The sequence below is a fragment of the Ambystoma mexicanum genome, chromosome 7p (assembly GCF_040938575.1).
Source record: "Ambystoma mexicanum isolate Mex_15411 chromosome 7p, UKY_AmexF1_1, whole genome shotgun sequence".
Taxonomy (NCBI): Eukaryota; Metazoa; Chordata; class Amphibia; order Caudata; family Ambystomatidae; genus Ambystoma; species Ambystoma mexicanum.
Window position 1 is genome coordinate 833,678,035 of NC_090939.1, and position 23,325 is coordinate 833,701,359.

The window sequence follows — 23,325 nt, forward strand, 5'->3', positions numbered from 1 at the left end:
ACAAATGGATGGTTCAAATGGCTAAGACAAGGCTGTATATTATCTGGTGGTGTGGAATGCCAAGGTCCAGGTGTAAAGAGCAGTGACAATTATGTTCATCCATTCACTGCACCATCAGGTGGTAAAATAACAGGTGGGCAATAAAGCAGACCTCTCGACTTGTTCTATAGCCCAAGGCACAGTGACATCAGATTCTGTTCCCGTACTCCACCCACATTACTGCATGGTGTGAAGATTTACTACCTGCCTCATCAGGCGGTAAATCTTATCGAATACACCTTTACATGTTCTGGCTATATTTAAAGAGCAATCTCAGACAATAATATGCATCGAACATATAAGCTAATAATTCTGTAGAGTTAGAACAACACCAGCCCTTTCTGTGACCACACTCATTATTTCTACCCTTTCTAATTTGATGCTATATTAATCCTGCTCCACCTATGGGCTACTCCTCTCTGGCACATCTAAAGGGACACCAGTCTCTCTCTTTCAATTGTCCTTATATTGATTAATTTCTGGCCAATATAAATACGCTGGTGGAAATGCATGCCTGGAATGAAATATATTCTCCTGCACCACCCTACACTTTTCAAGATAACTGTGCAACAAAGCACTACAATGGGGGAATGGTGCACTATGGGAGTGCTGAAAAAAGGCATTAGTTGCCCTGCTTTTTGGTAAAGCCATAGACATTGAGGAAGAGCCTAAAAGTTGTGAGGTTGTGAGCATGGTACTATGACTTGGCAAGTGGCACTGCTAATTGATTCAGACAGTGGCTCCACTAGTTGGAAGAGTGAAATAAATTGAGGCAGAACCTTCCGTTTTTGAGTGTGCTAAAAGGACCCTGAGTGTGGTTTTGCTGATTGCTAGAGCCAAATAAATTTTGGACAAAGGGAAAATTCAAGATTTACTTTTGATTTGCATGCACCCACACCTGTCAAAGTATAAGTCTCCACCTTTCCTCATGCTGGTACATCCATTTGACTTTAGCTGGCTCGCACACAAATCTTCATCATCACCAGAATATTTTGTGTGGATTCTAAGTGATGGGCACAGTGTTACAATCCTATAGCCTTGGGCGATAAGATGCTTGTTCATTTTTATGACAGTAAGCTTTCTCACATGGGTGTCTTTGGAGGCATTGCACAACTAATTGAATAACTATATATAGCCACCATGGCCACTCTCCGAGCCAGAACAGCAGTGCATCACTCCCCAGTTGGCATGCAGAGGCATAGGTATCAACGATCTGTTCTGCAGTGAAACCAATAAATTGTTGTTGGACCCTAACGCATATAACAAACCAGACTGGGGAGGTGCATGTTACACTGCCTCTTACATTTTCAAAGCTCACCTTGCTGCCATCTGAACTACTGTCAGGATTTGTGGAGTGTGAAGGATTGTGATTTGGTAAAGATGTAGAAGCCCTGGTATTTTTTGATTAAATAATAAATATGAATTATGTGCACTCCATTTTATAAAGGGTGGCCAGCTAACCAGACCTCCCTCGCCCTGCGGAAAAAGGTTCCATACCAAAAGCATTGTGAACACCTGTGCCCTCTTCAGCGGCACACAACAGGTTCAAAGGTCGCAGGTGCCCTGTTTGACAGCTGTTGTGTCAGCAAAGTCACTGCAAACTGCGTTTAAATATGCACCTCTGATCCACAACAAAAATGTATAGAGAGCTTTCATCATATTTGGTATGATGACTGATAGTTCACACAATTATTAAAGCAACATCAGGTTTGTATCATACTCATTTCAACACTGTGATCTCAGGCCAGCTTTAGAAAGGCTATGTGGATTCTAACCAGATTGCCTGCCACTGCTCAGCTCAGCTAGCAGGACAGTAGGCAGGAAAGCTGTGTCTCTTTGATCCCTTGGGTGATTGGTTAACACCACTCCAGCCAAGGAAACCCTCAGTACGAGGACTCCTGGGAACCATTCTTCAAGGGGCACACCCATAACAAAAAGGTCAGAGTCACACCAGGATGTTGAATACCAAAAGGGCCCTTGAAGCTGCAGGCTTGGGAGGAGGTGGGGTAAGAACAGCCAGACAGAGCATAATGGACTGGAGGAAGTGTTCTTCAATCTTGGTTTTCTGTGTACTTCTCACTCCTTACTATCTATTCCACTTCCTGCAGAGAAAAGCACTTTGGGTATGATGCAAGAAGGAAGAAGTCACTTGTCACCTCATTGGACCTCTTAAAGCAGGCTTGCATTTAGCCAACCCCTGTTAACTTTTACCTATAAAAGGAAGAGGTCTCAGACTCTGTCCTTAAATTTATCTTACACTCTTAAGGACAGAAGAATTTGTTTGGACCCTGTTGGGAGAGCAGTTCTTTCCAGAGACCTCTACCAAGGCAGGTGCACACTCTGCTCCCTACCCATCCCCAGGGAACATTTGGGGTGCCCTGATGTTGGATCTAGACCTGCACTCTCTGTGATCTGCACCAGTACCCTGGCTCCTCACAGGAATGAAGGACTGTTGCAGGTGCCAGATAGCCTTGCTGGGCTAGGAGTTAAGAAGAAAAGGACTAATCTTGCCCCTGAGCCCCTCGACTGGGACTCGCAGAATCAGAAGAAGCCAAGAAGCTGGATTGCGCAACTTCGAACCATCGCTGCTCATGAGTCAACTACATTAGAATGTTTTCAAACCGACAGGGCTGCTTTTGGCACTCTCTTCGAGCTTTTTCAAACCACTGTTTCGCATTCATTGAACCAGCAGGACATTGCATTGTACCAGCAAAGCACGTCATGAGCTTGGCTGGACCAACAGTTTTCCGCTGTGTATGACTTCAAACCGCTGCCTCTTCGAACAATGCATCGAATCACCAAGCTAACAGCATCGAGCTGCTCTGGACCTCGACTTGAACCACTGGAAGTATCAGGTCACATGCGACTCGACACCGCAGTGACCATTGTCTCGAACTGGTTTAACTTTCAGATCGACTCTGGTGGGCTAATTAAACTGCATTGCTCAAATGTCCCCTTCAAACTGCACAAAGCTCTGCTTCGAACTGACTTGATGCTGACTCGCAGCCTCGATCAGCATGACTCGCCACATTTGAAAGTTGTTTGGCCCACAAAGACAGCATCTCTAAGTCTGGTGTGATGCCGTCAAACCACCCAAGAACAGATTCTGGTATTTTTGTGAGGTCAAGTCCTCATGGCCCACTTTTGGGACCCTAAAGACTGATAAGTAACTTATTTGCACGTTTTTCTACAAAGAAATATCATTTTAAGTGACATTCTTGCAATGTATTCTCTTTCACACCTGCTACAATACCCAGAGTGTTTGCTATATCTACATTATGCATGTTATATATCTTTAAAGAAACTTGATTGGACATTCATTTATTTTGGATTGTTTTACTTTTGCTATTTGAGTTGCTACTGTTATCACATTCATATCCCTCTAGTATAGCCTGCCCTCACCCATGTTACCACTAAAGGCGAAGGAGGCCTATCTCTTTACTGTGCCTGTTTCACTTGTATGATTGGGATCACTGTTGGTTTGTAGTAGTGTGAGGGCTTAGTAGGCAGTTTAGCCACTACTCATCCTTGTACTCCTGCAGGGTATTAGTCATTTCGTCACATGGAAAATGAGTATGCACTGTGAGATAACCCCCTTTGCAGTGATAGAGCCCTGTTCTGGGTTGTTAATCTCTGACGTTTGTCTCTCTCATCTTTTTCCAGTGAGGCTTTCAAACATCTCTTTATTGGGTCCCTACACACTGCTAGCTCGCCCTCTTGAGAATGACAATCCCCTGTGGTTTCCTCATCCTCATGCATATGCTGTTTAAAGTTAGCCACTTTGACTTCAAACTGTGGGTTAAGAAAAGATGCCAGAAGTTATTCTATATTCCCCTTCATTCCAACAATGTGTGGCTCCTGTCTTGGATGTCTTGTAAATTGGGAATTGTGAGCATGCGTGTCTATTTGCTGTGTTCAGAATACAATCAGTCATTGTTGTTTTGTTTCAATTAATTAGTTCTTAGATGGTATTGGTCCTTGGGGTGCACAGGATTTACTTTATAGATTATCTATGTATTCACACCCAAATCAATAATGAATTTGGCATTGAATACACTGCATAAAATAATCAGAGGCAGCAAAGCTTGTTCTCATGGGTAAGTACTAATCAAAGAATTTAATATGACATTTGCTATATGAAATATCCTTATATTTACATCACACCCTACTGCACCGGCATCATCACATCAAAATGTGGTTACATCTAATCAAGTTTAAGGAAAATACACAATAAATATGTGATGTGTTAGATGGATGCATGTGTAATGAATTTCAGTGGAGATTATTTGCATAACTTTTGAAAGACTCTGAAAACCTGATTGGATTTTTTCTTACATAAGTTAAATGTGATTAAAACATATGCAATTTAAAAATCTTAATTTCCTACAAATAGTAGAAAAACAAACACAAAAGTAGTTGCACAAAGTAAAACAAACTGGTAAAAATTGTAATATGAATCAACTTTCCAATTAAGAACCAATTATGACCAATAGTTGAAGAAAATACGTTCTTTTTTACAGGACTTAAACTGAGAGGTGTAAGATGGCAAACCTTCTACACGGTCACATGACGAAAACATTCAACTTCAAGATTTAAAGGGGCGTGAAATGAAGCACCTACATTCTGATATTGACTGAAACTTGGTGTACCAAATCCAGATGAGGACTACATTTCTCTGAAAGCAAACTGATCTCATGTGAATGCTGGCCATCTTTAACCCGTTTAAACAAAAATATGTTTTCACATTTGGTGAACGTCTCTATATCGCGACACTCGTTAATCGCAAATGTGAAATCTTACTGCATTCAATTAAAACCCACACAACTGATTCTATAAAACATGTTTACAAAACAACAAATTACAAACTTCATTTTCTGTGTACTATTTCAAATCAGCACTTCTAAGAGAAACGAACTTCACATTATTTGATAGATTAACCCCCTATACATATATGAACCTTGTTAAACAGTTGTCCTTATTCCCCTTAGGGCAATCAATAGGTTCGAATGAGCATCCATTATGGAACACTTCTTGGAACTTGAAGACCCCTGCCAGCCAGCAGCCAAAAGGTTAATAAGTTATGTAGCACATTAAAGTCAATATTGAGCTTCTCTCAGCCAATCAGAATGCCTGCAAAGCAATCAATACCTACTGGTTTTTCCTGCATTCCAGGCATTCTGATTTCAGAAGCAGCCAGGAAAACAACAGAAAGTATTTCTCGGCATTCAGGAAACAGCAATGCGATTTCCCATAAAGATTTCTTCCACCCAAACTCCCCAACCTAGTTTAACACAAGAAAATGAAAGCTAAAACATGGAACAATACTTCCACTTTTGTAAATAAAAGCTGTTCACTTTCACACTGCGCCTAAACCGAGTTCATGCTAAAACTGTTCCAGGTCAACCAAGTTTAATATTAAAATTGAAATGAGTGTTTCAATATTACAAAATGAAACAACTTCAAAATTTCTATTGTGACTAGCACTTGGTGCTAAACGCTTTATGGACCTCCGGAGGGGTCATTATCAATTGCAATAATTACCCATTCCCAATTTATGTCTCTCGGCTTCGTCTCAGTCCATAACTTAGGAGTGGACGATTCCAGCGTGATAATGACCCCCCTCCCTCAGTTTATAAGGCTATATTATGTCATGGGCAATATGTACCAGCGAGAGTGTCTCTCACGCGGCACACAACCTCTGGAGTGTGTAAGCAATAAGAGAAATAGAAACACATGTGGAGGCGGGATGGCAGTGAAAAGGAGGTCACAAGTAATTATGCAAAGGTTGCAGTATTTTCTTGGAACCCACCGATTGTGAGGTCAAAGACAGAGAATACTTTGGTCCGTCGGTCTGCAACCTGTGCCTCTCCAGATGTTTTGGTCAATGACCCATGTAATCCCTCACCAGAGACTATGCTGGCTATGACTCATGGGAAAAATAAGCCTATACACCTTGAGAGTCCAGGTTTGCAGACCCCTCCTTAAGTGCAAACTAATCTGAATTAAATGACTATAAAAAGTCATCAGAAAACACTGGAAACTCAAATAATGATATTTTTATAAAAAAAATGTTTTTATTTAAACAAAATCTAAAGTGGGAAAAAACTCTCAGAAAACCTTTGGAACTTTTTCTGGTGAAAATGTTTGCTTTTGGTGATGGCTGAAATATAAGGTATCGGTTGCCCCTGTTTGCATTGCGATGCCACCCAAATTACTAGAGGCTTTAAGACTAGCACCTTTAATGATGGATGATCATTGACAAATGTTGCCCAGTTCTTGCCCATCTTACCTCCACAAATTTCACCATCGTAGGTCTGGCACACCCAGTCGTGGCATTCACAGAGCGGCCCATAGTACTTGCCAGGTTCTGTGACTTCACAGATGCAGACACCACAGTCACAGGTGCCGCGGCCGCTGCACTGGGAGCCATCTGGAGCCCTGCATCGCTTCTCCGCAGCAGCAGGGGACAGCTTGCACTGGGTGGGAGAGGACACTTGTGGCCCCCTAATCAGCAATTACAGAGGAGAGGAATTGATGAGGAGGAAAGAAAACAAGAAATCAGGCGTTACTGATGTTAAATGATCAAAACAATCAAACATGAAGCAATGGGGAAAAGTTAAATTGTCGCTTCACAGAATTCTACACACAGAAAACATGTGGCACAACGGTTGTCCCCAGGAGTGTTGCTAGGTCTGGAAAAGATCAGGGGCTAATCTAATGTCGGGACTGGCGGGATTCAGGGCTAGCTATATCCGTTTGGTTGTAGCCCCTGAGCTTCTATCCGGGGCTACAACCAAACGACCCGGGGCTATAGCCCCCTTACCCACCCCCTAGCAATGCCCCTGGTTGTCCCAACGAGTCGTGCTGACGTTATGCAGTTGAGGGAGTGTTATGGAATTACAGAAGCTATCATGTGAATATCGGAGGGGCAGTGGCTAGTAGATTCCAACGTGAATTCTTGCACCTCGATAGGACATCCCTGTTAAACAATCCTTGCTTGAGTTAATAATTGAAATGCAGGTAGACAGAAGTGCGATGTGCTGGGTTGAGGTAGGACATCCGGGATCCAAATATTGATTAGATTTAAAACACTTGAAGAACATTGGCTCCTAGGCTTTTTAATGTTTACCTTTGCCAACAGCCCAGAATTTCTAAATTGTTCACAGGTCAGCCCGCATAGGTTCAAAAAGTGCATACAACTTACATGGCTTTACTCAACCAAACAGTGGTAGAACTACAATTCATTTTGGGTTACAAATATTGTCTTATATGACATATCACGGAAGTGGACAACATGGTAAAATGAGTTAAGGAATTAGGAAGAGGTCCAAACTTTGGCACATCATAGTTTGGCATTTACCAACAAAATGGATTGGAAAAGAGATATTCTGGGTAAGGCAATAAATAGTTTGGCAGTGTTATATAGCCTTTGGTAGCATAATGCAAATTACATGGGATATGTGTTCATCTCGTTAATTACAGACCTTACTCAGAGAGTATGGTGCTGTGGGTTGCTTCTTTATGGTAAAGCCCCTGGTTGCCAACTGCATGATTTTAGAACAACAAATTGATGGCGGACAAGCTCAGCATTAGTAGCCACCAATATAGGCAATCCAGAAGTAGACAAGACTCTATGCCGCCGGGGTCTGCAACCTGCCGCTCTCCTGACGTTTTGGATTACAAGTCCCATTTTCCCTCAGTGTTGGCAGTAATGGCTAGGGCTTATGGGAGCTGTAGTGTAAAATATCTGGAGAGCCAAAGTGTGCAGACTCCTGTATAATCTAAAAGAAAATAGCCCATAGGGCTCATGCAGCTACCATTGCTAGTCATGCTGTACCTGCTATAGTGTTAGAGTATTTAAATTGAACTGATATCAGCTTGTATGAAGGAATCAGAGGATGTATAAGACGTCACTTCGATACCCTGCCATGAGCCACTACCAAGATATGCTGGTTAAACAACAACCTCTCTCAACTATAAACTATAGTATACACGAGGACGTGGTAGTCTCATTTTGGAGTTTGGAAAATCAAAAGTGAATACATTAATTTGTATATATTGTTCCCCCCTTAAACTCCCTTGGGGAGAGAAAGTTGCTAGTGGAATCACCATGCCTAATAAGCAGTCCTCACTTTTTAAAACTCAGACTTTACTAAGTGGCCATGGCAGGCTTTGTGGACTTTGTGGGTTATATTATAGGTGTGCAACCAAAGGATGGCTCCTGCACTTTTGGCTGCAAATGTATAAGGGGGTGCGTGCTGCGTTTCTATCCCAGTCTCCTCGTTGCGCAGGTGAACATGATAATAGTAATTGCCAAGGATTATGGGATTAGCTGGTGCATGCAATTTATTTTATTTTTTCATTTTTTTTTAAACAAATATAGAGCATAAACAATGCAGTCGTGTAAAGTAGCAGCGAAAATATGCAAAGTAGAGCAAGCACCATAAAGACATATATGGACAAAAAAAAACAAAAATAAGAAAAAAACGAATTGCAACCCGTTACTGCACGGGAAAAATGATTAAACAGAAAGGAAGAAACACTCAAGCAAACATAATTAAAAGTGGACTAAGACAAAGGCGTGTAGTTCCGTTAGTTTATGTTATTGCATGTGAATTCAACCATTTTGTTTCACGGTACTTTTTTTTTTTTAAGTGTGTTTTTAGTGAACGAAGTTCTCAACACACGTTTCACTGTGCTCTTATGTCTTCCAGAAAGGAGTGATCCACAAATGTAATCGAATCTTTTTTATCTTCAAACATGATAGAGGTTTTTTTTTTTTTTTTAAAAAGTATAATATTCTATTCAGCATCTATTGGAGCGTAATGCGTCCAAAAGGGGAAAGCAACTGTCTTACTGCACCTAGGCGGGCATAAACAGGAGGGCTTCAGGCGTAACTTTGGTGGTGCCTGATCAACAATAACATGTGTTACGTTATATTGTGATAACGGTACTTATATAGCGCACTGTCAGGCAACGGAATTGGTCCCCAGGTGCTCTGGCATTAAAGAATGTGGTAAGAGAGAGTACGTTTGACAACGCCCTGCAATTGACCGTAGTACTTCTTAATTCTGGTCTCTTCCAAGTCTGTGGTGAACAGGTAAATCTGAAATGCTTGCCCCTTATATGTAGGCGTACTGTCAGAACATGAAGCACGCAAGTACCACTGTTAAATCATGTTTTATAAATGAACTCAGATACAGTGATATTGAAAGTCCACGGTGTTAATGCACACGTTCGCACCCGGGAAAGACAGATCAACCAACCACAATCTTTCTTTCCTCGGTGCCAGCGGTCAAGTGGGGGGGAGGGGGGCCTCATTAACATGTCAATTGAATGTGATGTCAACAGAAATTAGCATATCAAGGTGCCCTGTGAAAAAAGTGGAGGGACTTCTGAAAAAAGTGGGAGGACTCCATCCTCCCATGTGTACCCTCGACTTGAGCCCTGCACGGCGCAATTGTATCATCACTGATCGCACCCACGGTATGAAATAGAAAAGGGACTAGACTATGCCCCTTTTGGGATGACAGCGGCTATTTTTTAACCTGTTTTTTATGGCCACTGTCATCTGAAAAGGGACCTAGTCCCTTGTGAATTTCAATGGCAGCGGCCATTTGTTTACCTTCTTTTTTTCCATCAGGAGATGTCCTCACTCACTCCTCTCCCAACGGAGAACAAAAAAAAGAAAACCATTTGCATCCCGGTGAAATCCTGTGGCGCAAATGGCTTTCACGCCCTTGGATGGGGCTGACAGGGCCAGTAACGGCCCATAGCCCTGCCAAGGCCCTCGCATCGCATAGACCGACCTTGGCGAGGAATGACGGCCCGTTACCAGCCATGTCAGCCCTGCACCGTGGGGGTGAAAGCCACAAAAAAGATGTTAAACTTTTCATAAACACTGCGACAGTGTAAATCGCTGTGAGACGTTGTTAAGCTGACACCAGAGACTGAGCCCAGAGGCGTATATTTGGAAGTATCAGTCATGGTTGATGTATCAGAACGTATCTGCTAGCTTTAAAAGGGGACAATCTGAAAAACCAAACTATAGACTGTGGCCAGTGGTCTGCACAATCTTGTCATCAGCAGGAGGTATCACTATAATACGACAGTGAGGTCCATGCAAGCCCAGAACAGATAGAGTCATGGCATCAGAGCACACGTTTTTCACACTTTATATCCACCTCTATGTCTGTCTGTAAAGTACTCCTGGTGATTTGAGAAAAATACTAAAAAGGTCGGATCCTAATGGCAACATATTCCATGTGCTTCGGGTGGACCAGTGTTCCGCCCGAGAATTCACCACAGGCAGAGGGGTGATATTCCATGCCACAAGCAGGCAAGCATCGGCAAAGCAAATAGACTTTCGCTGACAAGTGCAACTGTGCATGCCCCAATAAAGGCTTCATACGCCTGACAGAATTACCATGTGGTCCAGAACAACTCTCTGCGGGCAGCTTCTGCCATTATATGGGATCTACATTTCTAACATGCGCCAGTAATGCCTTCAAAAGCCTGTAACGTAAAATACAGCCTCACGTGTGCAGCCTCAAATGAAAATGTTGTCATATGTGTAGATGATCTGCGCCCTGATCATGTCCTCCTCAAAATTTCCCAGCGCACAGGACAGTGCAATGCCCCGCAGCTTCCCATGAAATGCATCGAGTCTCTCCCCTTCCTCTTGCCTCGCACACCTCATTCTGAACCGTTCATAGTCCCTGTTGACCATGGGCCTGAAGCACTCGCTCAGGGCAGCGATGGCTGCGTCATAGGACTCGTCTGCGGGCTGTAGGATCCTGAACAGCCTCTGGATGGCCAGTCCAGTGGAGTACAGGAGGGCTGGGCGTTTCGCTCTGTCCTTGAGTTCCACCACCTCGAAGTACAGCTCCAGGTTCTCTACCCAGGCTGTCCACTGGGGCCCCAGACTGCCAGGGGAACACACGATATTGAAGGGATACAACGACGCAAGCTGCCCACCCTGCCGGCACACCACCTCATTCTCCTCATCTGCCATGGTGTATACTGAACACGGACCGGATGTGTCTACTGCCTGTGGGCCACAGGTGACTTGACCACTGTGTAAGCCTTTGAAGGCGCACAAGCACTCTCTCAGGAGCCGCAACACTGTGGCCTTAATGATGATTCAACTGGGCTAGATCATGGAGTGTGCACAGTAACATGGTGAGGATCTACCGCCTTTCAGGGGACAGTGATGCTGGCAGAGGTGCTTGGAAGGGTCAAATGACATTTATGGTACCGAGTGTGCTGCCCTTATAGCTGCCTTATGTCCTGTGGCATGCGTAGCCTTTGATGCAAACTTTCAAAAACCCTTATTCCTTTTGTTCTTATTTACGTGGTCCGGTTTTGCTTTGCCACTTCCCCTTCGACAGCCAGCCATGACACGGGCTGGCGCTGGCCCAGTGTCCCCTCATGGGGGGTCAGCGCATTGCTGCAGGTCTAAGTGGGCCAACCATGCCCTTTTCCTCCATGATCCCTGCTGCGGTCCAACCACTCTAGGCTATGCCCCTTTTGGGGCTTTCCCTGTTGTGGGCTGATGTAGGAGCATGGGGCTCGTTGGGGGCACACACACCCCTGCCCCGCTTTAAGGGGATGCTGATATGTGTCACCGCTGCAGCCCGGTGGCTGTATGAAGGCACCCGCCGCTCACTCCGGGCCGAGGCACACCCCAGCCCTGCCCACTCCTTTGTCACTGACTGGGATCTGGTTGAGGCAACGCCCCTTTTCTGGCCCCGGACCAGAGATACACTGAACCAACAATTATTTTACAGATTGTCTCACTGGTGGCCCGGGTCTTGATGGGGGCCGACTGCTCCCACAAGTGTACTTCGTCACCGCTGCTATGCGCGTGGGCCGCCGGCGGATCAGCTCTGCCCCTTTTCATTTTTCTGGCTAGACCACACGGCCCGGCAGCCTCTTCACTCATGCTGCGTCAAAATAGCTGCACTCGCTGGCACCAGGCGACCCGTGCCTGCATACAGCACAAGGTCCCTGGGCCACCAGCATGCAGCTGAGGCCTCCTAATCCACGCGGCCAACACCACAGACAGAAGCGCTCCACGGGCTTCCAGCAGCCCACACACGATCACAGTGCATGGAGCCCAGACCACCCTCATCGCCAATGTGGTGGTCTGCCTCCGGTCACCGAGGTGGGCCACAGATAGATTCGGGATCACCCGATGAGTCAGCCATGCTGGGGGCACCCAGCAGACCAAGGGCAGGGGACACCCTGCAATGTCGGGATCACCAGACCAGCACTCCTCAGTTTGGGGGTCACCCCACTGTCAACAGACTCAGCACTGAGGTCACCCAGGCCGAGCCACATAGACTGGCCGCGATCACACGGCGGCAGTCCACAAAAGAAATGAGACAGACACGAGCTAACGCTTCCTGGGGCTCTGCTGCACTAACCCTTATGTGCCAGCAGAGCCCTTCTTATTGGAGGAGCGTCATGACGAGGTCATGACGCTGCCTCACTCAGGAACACTAACACACACAAACACATGAGCATTGGGCCACCCATAACAATATGCATACTATGTCACTAGTTGTAAAGTCTATCTTTACAGGCGCTACCACCGAGTGTGAAATGTGGCATCTAATGCCCCTATGCCATCACTAGCCTCTCACATCTCCATACGTAACCGATAGCCTCATATGTGCAACGGCTGTCACGAGCAGTCCCCAATGCCCCAATAATGCCGTTGTACACCCGGTATAGTTCCTATATGTAAGGTATACCTTTACATGTGACGCATGCATTAAACAAGAGCGAACAGGCCTTCTAAGTAGCGCTCTACACACAGCAAATATAAAATTGATCTTGGAAGATAGCAACCTATAGCTGGACTCAGTGAGCGATAATAAAACCAGAAATTCCACACTGCCGTGACCAATGGCAATTTACCCAACATTATTAGGGCTTCTACTCATATAGACGGTCATGCATTCGTTATTATGATTTCACTTAATATCCCTTTACAAGAGACAACCCATAGCCCAGTAACCTATTGCAAACACGGGTGCAACTGGCCCCAGCAGGCCAGTAACACTACCAAGAGACCAGGCTAATATCACTCAGAAGTAATCAGACCAATGAAAACAGCGAGTCAGACAAGAATGGCTTTTAGAATATCTAGACGGAGGGTGCAATTGATCTCTGGATACCCTGGCACCATACACTCTGAAAACACACGTCCCCAGAAAAGAGCCAACAAACGGTTTGATGGTGACCTGAACACTCGAAACAGAATAGCACAAACCTTAGTGAAATAATTGAGAAACTTCTCCAACCAACAGCTAGCCTAGTAGCATCACACAAATTACCAGAGAAAGTAACTGCGAGCATTTCAGACACAATGATGACAAATCCAGTCTTACATTATAAACCCAAACACCACAAATGTGGCAGGAATGTGCTAATGCTACTCAATATAATACAAATCTCATTAGCATTTAAAAAATCGAGTTCCTCTGCTCATTGAAAAAAGCACAAGTGTCCGAAATTGTACTATTTCGGACATCACTTTTCTTTCAAAAATCCTAGAAAAAATAATGATCAAACAAGTCTCGGATTACACTGAAACTCAGAACCTCCTAAATAACAACCAGTCAGGTCTCATGCATTTCAGAAGGACTAAAAGGGCCCTCATGTTCATGAGGAAAGAGATGCTGAAGATCTGGGACAGGACTAACTCATCCTTACCCTGCTGGATTTGTCCCACGGCATTTGACATGGTGGAGCAGACACTTCTAGACGGACTGCAGTCCACCGGGGACACAGCTGTTCTGGCTGGCATCCCTGCTTATCAGATGTACTACACTGGTGCAGAAGGGGGAGTTTACATCATGACAATTGGCATCTCCCAGGATCCAACGCACTTGCTTTGGTTGTTCATGTGCTGCATTTAATCTCCAGCTGACACACTCATTCAGTTCTTATACTCTTTCCAGCTACATGGTGATAACAAAGACATATACTTCAATATTACAAAAAGCAACCTGCCCATGAACAACATTACAGATTGCCTATGTGCGATGCAAGACATTGGGGATGTGTCTTTTTCACCTCAGATTGAATAAGTGGTCTGGAAGGCCAATTTTCCAATTCAAATGCCCAGGAAAACCTGTCTTCTGCCATTTGCAGTGCCTTGCTTTACTTAAGCATTAGAACCTGAGGAAGCAGCCATTGTGCTTGATAAGCCTAACCTGACCGGCCATTCAGGGCTGAGCGTACCACTTATGCATGCCCCTAAGGGCTAAGGTTTTTAGCATGTATAGTAGGAAAATACACAGGTGACATACGGTGTCACCAGTGTAAAGTGCCTCCATGGCACAAAGTGAGGATGGAGACGTGGGACAAGTGTGTCTACGAAGAGAGGGAGCATTGAGAGAGGGAGGAGGAGAGGCAGACCTGAGAGTGAGGAAGAGACTAGGGTGGTCTTGGGAGACCGTAGGTGGAAAAGCTGGATAGCTCGAAGGTATTGGGGGAGTACTACGGTGCACAACACTGAGTGAGAGGATTACTGGAGAGCAGCGGGAACCGAGGGCCTTTGTCTTGGCCCAGCCATTATTGAACGATGAATTCCCGTTCAGCTACTGGAAAATAAGTTTAGTTTAGTTTAGTTTATTATTTGTATAGCGCTGCCTGGCCCTGGGGCATCCAGGCGCTTGGTATGGTTACAACATAACAGTATATTACAAACATGGTCACAACATGGTTACAAACAATACAGGTAATATAAACATTGTAGGACAATTGCTGGTAGTGTGCATAACATGACAAATTTTACAAGGATTGAAATTGTGCAGATTGTGCAAGCAATGAGTACATTAGCAGGTAGTAAATGTCGTTCTAGGCTTCTTTGGCCAAAAGCCAAGTTTTGGCACTATGTCTGAATCGATGAAAGGATGGTTTGGATCTAAGATCAATGGGTAGTGAGTTCCAGAGTTTGGTGGCCAGTACAGGGAAGCTTGAGCCTCCTGCTTTTTGGAGTTTGTATCTGGGGGTGTTTAGGCAATGTGTTTGGGCTGATCTGATTGGTCGAGACGGGGTGTGGTGTGTGAAGTTGTCTGAGAGGTATCTGGGAGCTTGGTTGGATAGGCATTTGTGAGTGAGCGAGAGTGTTTTGTATTCAATTCTCTGAGGTATAGATAGCCATTGGCTTAAGGCCCACAAATGCCATTGGCAGAAGGCCCACAAATGCTCATTCCTTATTGGCTGAGACAACTTATATGTTCTAGAAAGGGAAGGGTGTTACGATAAATTTACTAAAACACATCTGTAAATAATAATCTATTTCTGATAAATCGTTGAAGGATGCAAGTCTGTTTAAATACATCAATAATTAATTAATCGACCTATGACTGGCCTTTCTTGATATATTTCACTTAGCATGTGAATGCGGCAATAAACTTCTTTAGTTACACAATTATTGATGACAAGAATGTAACTTGGCCAAATAGCTGTTTCATTAGTGGTGCATTTTCAAAATGTAAGCAGGTGAACCTGGCCTGGTGTTTTTTTAAGTGTAATGAACACATTGCTCCATAGATGAATCTTTACATTTCTAAATGTGTAAACAGGTGGCAACTGTCTTCATATTAACATTAACAGAGCAGTGTATATTATTATTCATATTTTTAATATTGTTACTATTCAGGTTATAGAGGTTCAGCGCAGTGAACTGGTGCAAAGAACATTCGTACATTTATGAAATTTGTGTTTGGGGAATTGCTGGGCCAATTGTTGGATAAAATGAGTTGGTGGACTTAAAAGCTGGTGTGCATTTGTCTACAACCATAAACACACCTCTGTAATACAACTGTCGACCATCCATCAAAAATGGCTGTTGGAACTGTGCTATAGCAAATAAAAAAAAATGTTGCAGCCCCTGTGAACCTAGTTTCCGGCCTACCAAAGGAACTGAATCTGCCCTGCTGTGCTTGAGAGATGAGTTGGTACATTTGCTGTTCAATGGAACTGCAGTGATGCTCGTCCTGCTTGTCCTGTTGGCTATATTCAAAAGTGTGCATATGGCCACCGCAATCAAATACATTAGTACCCGGCACGCGCGGCGCAAAGGGAATACTGTGTGGTGATTGGCTCATTTGTGAGCCATACCACATGGTATTCCCAGTTACGCCGTGCGTGCTGGCTACTCTGTTCCCGGCGGGGGGCGTGGCAGCCCCGCAGCCAATGAGGATTCTCGAAACGGGGCCATCCCCGCTTCGAGCCTCCCCACAGCTGAGAGGCTGCCTTCGCCCCCCCGCCGGGGACTCAGGTAAGTCTTTTTTTTTTATTCCCTTCCCTCCCACCGCCCACCCAGCTTACCTTTTTGTTCCTGCGTCCCCAACGCGGGACGAGGTGAGCCTCCAGCCGTGTGGAGACTCGGAGCGGGCCATCCCCGCTTTGCGCCTCCACACGGCTGGGGGGTTCCCTCGTCCCCCACCGGGGACGCAGGTACGTTTTTCTTTTTTGTTTTTTTCCCCTCTCCCACCCTCCCAACCACACTTACCTTTTTTTTTAATCCTTTTTCGGGAGCGGAAGCGCTGGGAACACTTGTGTTCCCAGCGCATCCGCTCCCGATGGCCGCCATGGAAAGGGAAAACGGACTCCGTTTTCCCTTTCCATGTCGGCGGCCATTTTCCGGCGGCGGTCGTTTTTTTCTTTTTTTCGGTTCCGAAACGTTTCGGAACCTAAAAAAAAAAGCAATTAGTACCCCGGTCTAACGGGCCGGGGTACTAATGGCAATAAGACCCTCGGCGGCGGCCCAATACCACCCACGGTAATGCCCGGGGCTTCGTTAAGGCCCTCGCTACGCTCGGGCCTATAACTACGGCCCCGGGCATTACCTGGGGCGGTATTGGCCCGCCGCCTCGGGTCTTATTGCCACATTAGTGAGTCTCTTGGCATCAAAGATCGGATTCTCAAGTGCGCTGACTCTTTCCTCCAAAACAGAGAGCAGCCTGTGTGGTTTGGATCTTTCTTTTCTCAGTCTGCTTGTTTGAGCAGTGGTGTGCCCTAGGGCTCTACCTTTGCTTCCAATATATATCTCAAGCCATTTGATGATATAATCACTCCCGATTTGGCCTCCTTCCAGTCCTGTGGATGATGCCCATATTTCTTTCAATCTGGGCAATCCCAATCGAGATGCATCACCCATATCAGCTGCTTTTCGACCCACAAGGACTGTATGATAGAGAACTGCTTATGCCGCAAGATGTCAACTACAAAGATCATTCACCTCGGCCATCCCATCCTCTCCTCGTGGGTAGTGCACCCTCTCTTGTATCAGCAGCAAACACATGTGGGCATTACCTATGATGGCTTGCTCTCCTTTTTCCCTCAAGTACAGGATGTCATTAGAAATTGCACTACCCCTCGACATGCAGAAATATATTCCATAAGGTGGAGCTGACTGGTGCCCTGGCCCTCAAGCACATAGGCTATTAGAACAACCTGTATTTGGGTCTCTGTAAAGGCCTGATGCATCAGTTGCGTGTAATTCAAAATAAGGCCGCCAGGCTGATTGTTGGCTTGAAATCCAGAGACTATTATTACTCCAGTCCTCAAATTTCTACACTGTCTCCTGGTGGAGAACTGGGTAGCCTTTCAAACAGTGTATTTCATCCATTACGCCTACTGGGAATAGACAGCAGGCTGCATGAAATGGAGAAACATCAAGCCCTGCCCTCTGAGGGCCCTAAAATCTGCTAGCTCCTTCTGCCTCTTGTTGGCTCATGTTATGACAAATAAATATGGTGGCCAGCTGTTGAATATTGCTAGAGTGTTCTTGTGGAATAGCCTTCCTATAACTCTGAGATCACTTGACAATCATCTCTGGTTCGGGGACAGGTGAAGACATTCCATGTTCAAGCACACTTTCCATCCGCGAGGATGTTACAAGCCCTACGGTTATGCTGACTGGGAGTGGTCTCTCAAGAGCTGCCCTACTAGGTGGTTGATGCACTTGTATGTTTTTGGCATCGTTCCCATGCACCGACACCTATTATTAAGCTGTCTACTTGATTGTCTCACCCTTTACCCTGCTCCCTAACATAGCACTTAACTGCTCTAGAATGTCACAGGTCTTTACTGGATCAGACCCCTTGCTCCCCCCTACCCCCTTTTTTCCTCTTTGTGGACTATAAAGTGACTGCTTTCTGGCTGTGTTTTGTGGATGTCACTTTACAAAAGCACAATAAATAGAATTAAGGCACGTGGTACTGTTTCACTACTCGCAAGGTCTGCTTTCTTTGTGGATTGCTTCCTTGTTGCTAGGAGGGAGACTGGGGGTCATTCCTTCTACACCTTCCCCTGTGTGCAGTTCTGAGCAGCAGGTGGTCGGAAAGGGACCCACACATCGCACTTTTGGGATTAAATGGTGCATGAATGTAGCCACTGTGACCCCTGATGAAGATAATAATAATAATAACAATTTGACATTTATGTAGCGCTACGAACACTCAGGTATCTGAGCGCTGCTTATTATTACCCACGGTGTGTGGTGCTCATTTATCGACCTCGGAAGGATAAAAGGCTGAGTTTGGCCCCTGCCGGGATTCGAACCTGCATCAGCAGGCTCTGCACGGGTGTCAAAGCGAGCGCTCTGCTCGCTGTGCCACTTGACCGAAATGTATCAGCTCCTGACAAATGTTCATCAGTGGCATGATATTGTCACTTTAAGTGGTACAAAAACCTGCCTTTTTTCCTATTACAATTTACACTAAAGACATGAAAAGAGAAGCGTTGAGTTTTTTAAAAAGTCAGCATCATGAAGCTACCATACCTCTAGAGCTCCAGTCTATGAAATCTCCCAACATCTGCACTTAAACGACTGTCTCTCATCACACAGGGGAATGCCATGGTGAAGAGCGCGCAACTCCACCTTCAACTGCTGAGCCCAAAAGGTCGACTTAGTATGAGCTCTTGAAACTCTCCAGCCCGACTGCTGTCATGGTTTATTCTATAGTGTGACAAAATGTCGTCTGCCCCTCACGAGTACGAGGTGTCAGCTAGTCTTAACCCCACCAATAATATCATCATATATATGGTCGTCGGGAATGGCCATAGGCGATATTATTGGTGGAGATCATTTATGGGGTAAATGGGAGCAGGGGTTGTGGAGGGGACCCCCGCACCTTTTATAAAAACATGGGGTTTGCGGGGGTGTCCCCCACAGGTTCCATTAGTTAATTTTGCCACAAAAAAACAGTACCATTTTTGTATGGTGATATTTTTGCGGGGATATTAACACATGGAACCGAGTACAAGGATGAGTAGTGGCTAAACCTCCTTCTGAGCCCTCACACTTCTACAAAACAAGATGAATCTCAACCATATATGTAAAACAGGCACAGCTAAGCGATATGCCTCCTTCACCTTTTGTTGTAACGTAGGCCAAGGGAAGGCTATTCTCTCAGAAGGGGCGTTGAAGTGAACTAGTAGCAACCCAAACAGCAAAGTAAAACAGTACAAAATAAAGGGAATGTCCAATCAATGTTCTATAAATATATATCCATATATACTTTACCATCTGCAATAATAACTAAATAGCAAAACACTTCACAAAACCCACTCCTGTGAAAAGAACACAGAATATGCAAAGTTAGAAAGATGCACCACTCTGGGTACTGAAGCTGGGGTGAAAGGCAATCAACAACCACAATGTTCTTAGAAAGAGTATGTTCTTTCAATAAAAATGGAGCACAAGTGACCTAACCACTAACCAGCCTCTTGGGATCAAATATGAGTCAGGGGGGCAGTTATGGCTTAATAGTACCTTTTCACTGTTCTTAAGCGGATCGACAGTGTTGAATCTGCTTTCTCAGTACTTTATATGCGGTTCAAATCAAGCTTAAATGTGGCGGATGCAATGTTCCAGATGGGGAGAACGTGTTGAGCTGAAGTTTGTTGCAGTTCAAATGCATGCAGATTGTGAGTGCCACCAGGGTCCGTTTGACAATCGGTTCAATGGTGAAGATGCTGTTGAGTGGATGCGCAGTTTGAGTCCGGTTGTCCAATGCAGTGTTTGAATATCGCGGTTCGATAAGACCACCACGATCAGTTTGACTGTCTGTGAAGATTGGCAACAAAGATGTTGCTCAAAATGTAGTTTGAAGCAGTGTTCAGCGAAGTGTGGATCATGAGAGCTAACAGGATCAGTTCCACAGTGGGTTCATCGGCAGATGCAGGTGACTGGATACACATTCTTGCGGTTCAATGCAGCATTCAAGGGTTGCATTTCAATGAGAGCCCCCGTGTCTGGTCGACTGTCAACAAAGATCGGCAACGAAGATGCTGGTAGCTTGAAAAGCAGTTTGAAGGCAGCGGTTTCAAGTTTGAGCAGAGGCAACAACGCACTCAGCTGGTGTAGTGCAGTGGCAAACTCGTTCCAGAGAGCAGTACTGAGGCTCGAACATCAGTCGAGTGCCAAGTGAAGCTCCAGAGGGTCTGGTTAGTTTGATTGGATTGAACTGACTCAAATCAAGGTTCACATATGTTTGACGGCAAAAACAGAGGAATCCTCACTGTCTTGGCTCTCAGGTCTCCGAGTCCCACGCCAGGGACTCAAGGTTAAGATTAGTCCTCACTCTCTGATTCCCAACACAGCGGAGCTTGGCACACACCTGCAGGGTTCCTTCAGCTCAGTATGTTCCAGGGTACCAGTGTTAATGACAGTTATGGCAGGTCTTGCTCCAGCAGCAAGCCACCCCCAATGGCCCTTGGGGACAGTTAGGGGGCAGAACTTGCCTCTGCCTTGGACACTCAGTCTTCACCTTACTGGTTCAGGCTTTTGGAAAGTCAACTTTCCCAAAAGAGGTCCAGTTAATTTTTCGATAAGGGTTTGTCCAAAAGTGAATAAAAAAAGGATTGAGAACCGTCGTTAATAGGCAAATGTCCACAGGTGATTGAACTAAAGCAAGCCTGCTTTAAGTAGTCCAATACCTGGGTGGGAAGAAAGTGGGAGATATAGAGATGAACATGATGGTGGAAACTTCTTCTGACTATGCTGAGCTCACTCTTTCTACAGTAACTCCACTCCCTTCCCTTGCCAATAGCATCAAAGGCCCTTTTGGTCTGCAGAACCCTGGTATAAGGCTAGTGCATTTGGTATGCGTGTGCCCTTTGATGCCAGTTTTCCAAGACATCTCCTACTGGGAGGCTGTCCAGATGTTACCAGACTTCACAAAGGATCAAAGGAGAGGCCCAACCATTCAGTCTCCTGCCCTGCAAGCTGGCAGGGCCAGGCTGTCGGACCAGAATACACACAACCCTTCCACAGCTGAGCTGTGCTCACAGTGCTAACAAATGTATATCAATTTGATGTGGCTTCTTTACATTATGGAAAATACTATCCACCATACCCTAAACTCAGGTATCGCTTTATGCTTAAAGATCAATCTGCCACCAGAATAGTAATTCCTCATGACTATTTAGTTTTGGAATAGAGTTGTAGACTTTAGACTTTAAATGCAGCAAGTGCCCTGAAGTGAACACTAAAAAGAAGTATGGGTTAAGGACCACGGTGTGTGTGCTATGTCCAGTGAATCTTTAGATCGGGTCAAGCTATGTCGCCAAGGTCAGAGCAAAGGTGCACCCATAAGCACCTACAGGTTATACAGTTAAGCCAATGATGCTTCCGAGCTGCTGCGCCACGATGCTTCCGAGCTGCTGTGCGCTTTACAAATCTGAATAAATAAATAAATAATGTATGGCTGGCATGATGCGCTCTACCCACTGTTAATGAATACATTTAGATTGGTAGATTCCTTTTTCAAAGTTCAAATGCAGCTGATATACAGATTTTACAATGTCTTTATTAGCAAAGAATGTCAGCCGACACGTGTTTCGACATGTGTCGTTTTCTGGGCTGGAAAAATCATCTGATTATAAACAAAATTAGCAACAGTGTTAATTATATTCCATATATTACAAATAATGAAAGCAAATTTGACAAATGGTCCCAACAAGTAGTTATAGGTTGTTCACATTAAAACAATTATGAATAATTAAACAAAATTATTGCATACCCCATAGTTTGTTTCAATCATATTTGTTGCATTGGGGGGGCGGGAGGAGGAACAAAACAAGAAGAAACACACAGCCTGGTAAATTCCTGTAACTTGAGTGTCAGTTATTAAAACACAATTGGATTAGTGGTCAGTGAAGGAGAAAAGTGATGGCCCTACTGATGCGGCTCATGGCGAACCGATTATTAAATGGGAACCACCAAAGGGTGAAGTGTGGTTAGGCAATAGATCAGAATTTAACAAAATGAAGCAGTGTTAAGGTTCCAAATTTCCTTCTAATCATCCATAATGCAAGCGTGCGAGATAGTGTCGCATGACGATTAAATCAGTGTATATAACATAAACGGATATTAGCTCACCAGTCATCTGGGATTCATAGGAAATGGTTTGATGATATATGTTCGCCACAGTAAATTCACAGAAGGTGAGAGCTCCAATTTAATGGAGGTTCTGTAAGCAAATAGTAATGCTGATCTATTATACAGATCTAAACATGCAATCATACTATGGTGCACGTTAAGGTTCTGCAGATAGTCTCTAAACACTCGCCATTATTCTTCACACGCATGCCTAACTGGTGCAAGGATGTGAAAGTCTTGTAATATATCTTGGAGTAATCCAGATATGAAGTTGAATTCATAGAATAAAAACCTGCTGGCCAGAGAAATATAAAACCCTGTGTGAGTTTATGCAAAATAAAACTCCCCTAGCCCTATGACTGTCCCATGTAATCGTTCTTACCCGATGGTTTGGATGATCTTTCTAGGGCTCGATCCCTGTATGCACGTTTGAACGTGAAATGCATGAGTGAATTTTGAGCACTGCTATAAGTCGTTGGGGCGGTGCGTGCGACGCTACGTTCAGCATTCCGTACTGTAATATGTGTCACATGCAGGGTGTGCATGTCAGGAGAAGACTTGTGTCTCTGCATGCGCTGAAAACCCTGCGCTGTTGTTGATCAACATCTAAAAGTGAAAGTAAATGCCGTCTACGGCCGTGAGAATCCCCATCTCGCCAACGCTTTGTGTATTCCAGGATTATTTTCATAGTGGAGCCCGTACATGACTTGCCCATTGAGTGTGTGCATCATGGTGATAAAGATTGGTTGTATATTTTAGGCATTTAAATATATACATTAAGTATAGAAGGTACATGTACACATAATCCTCCTATGTGAATTAAAGTGTACAACTTGCGCATTTAACATTTGCATAAGAAAATATCAGAGTTAAGG

General features: G+C 44.7%; 1 protein-coding gene across 1 annotated transcript in view; it reads right to left on the bottom strand.

Annotated features, from left to right (window-relative positions):
- The window catches only part of ITGBL1 (integrin subunit beta like 1), a 1,421,787-nt gene that overhangs the window by 1,321,207 nt on the left and 77,255 nt on the right, over positions 1-23,325 (bottom strand). Inside the window, exon 2 of the mRNA XM_069637000.1 lies at positions 6,329-6,543. Within this exon, the coding sequence (XP_069493101.1) occupies positions 6,329-6,543 (215 nt within the window). The remainder of the gene's footprint in view (positions 1-6,328; positions 6,544-23,325) is intronic.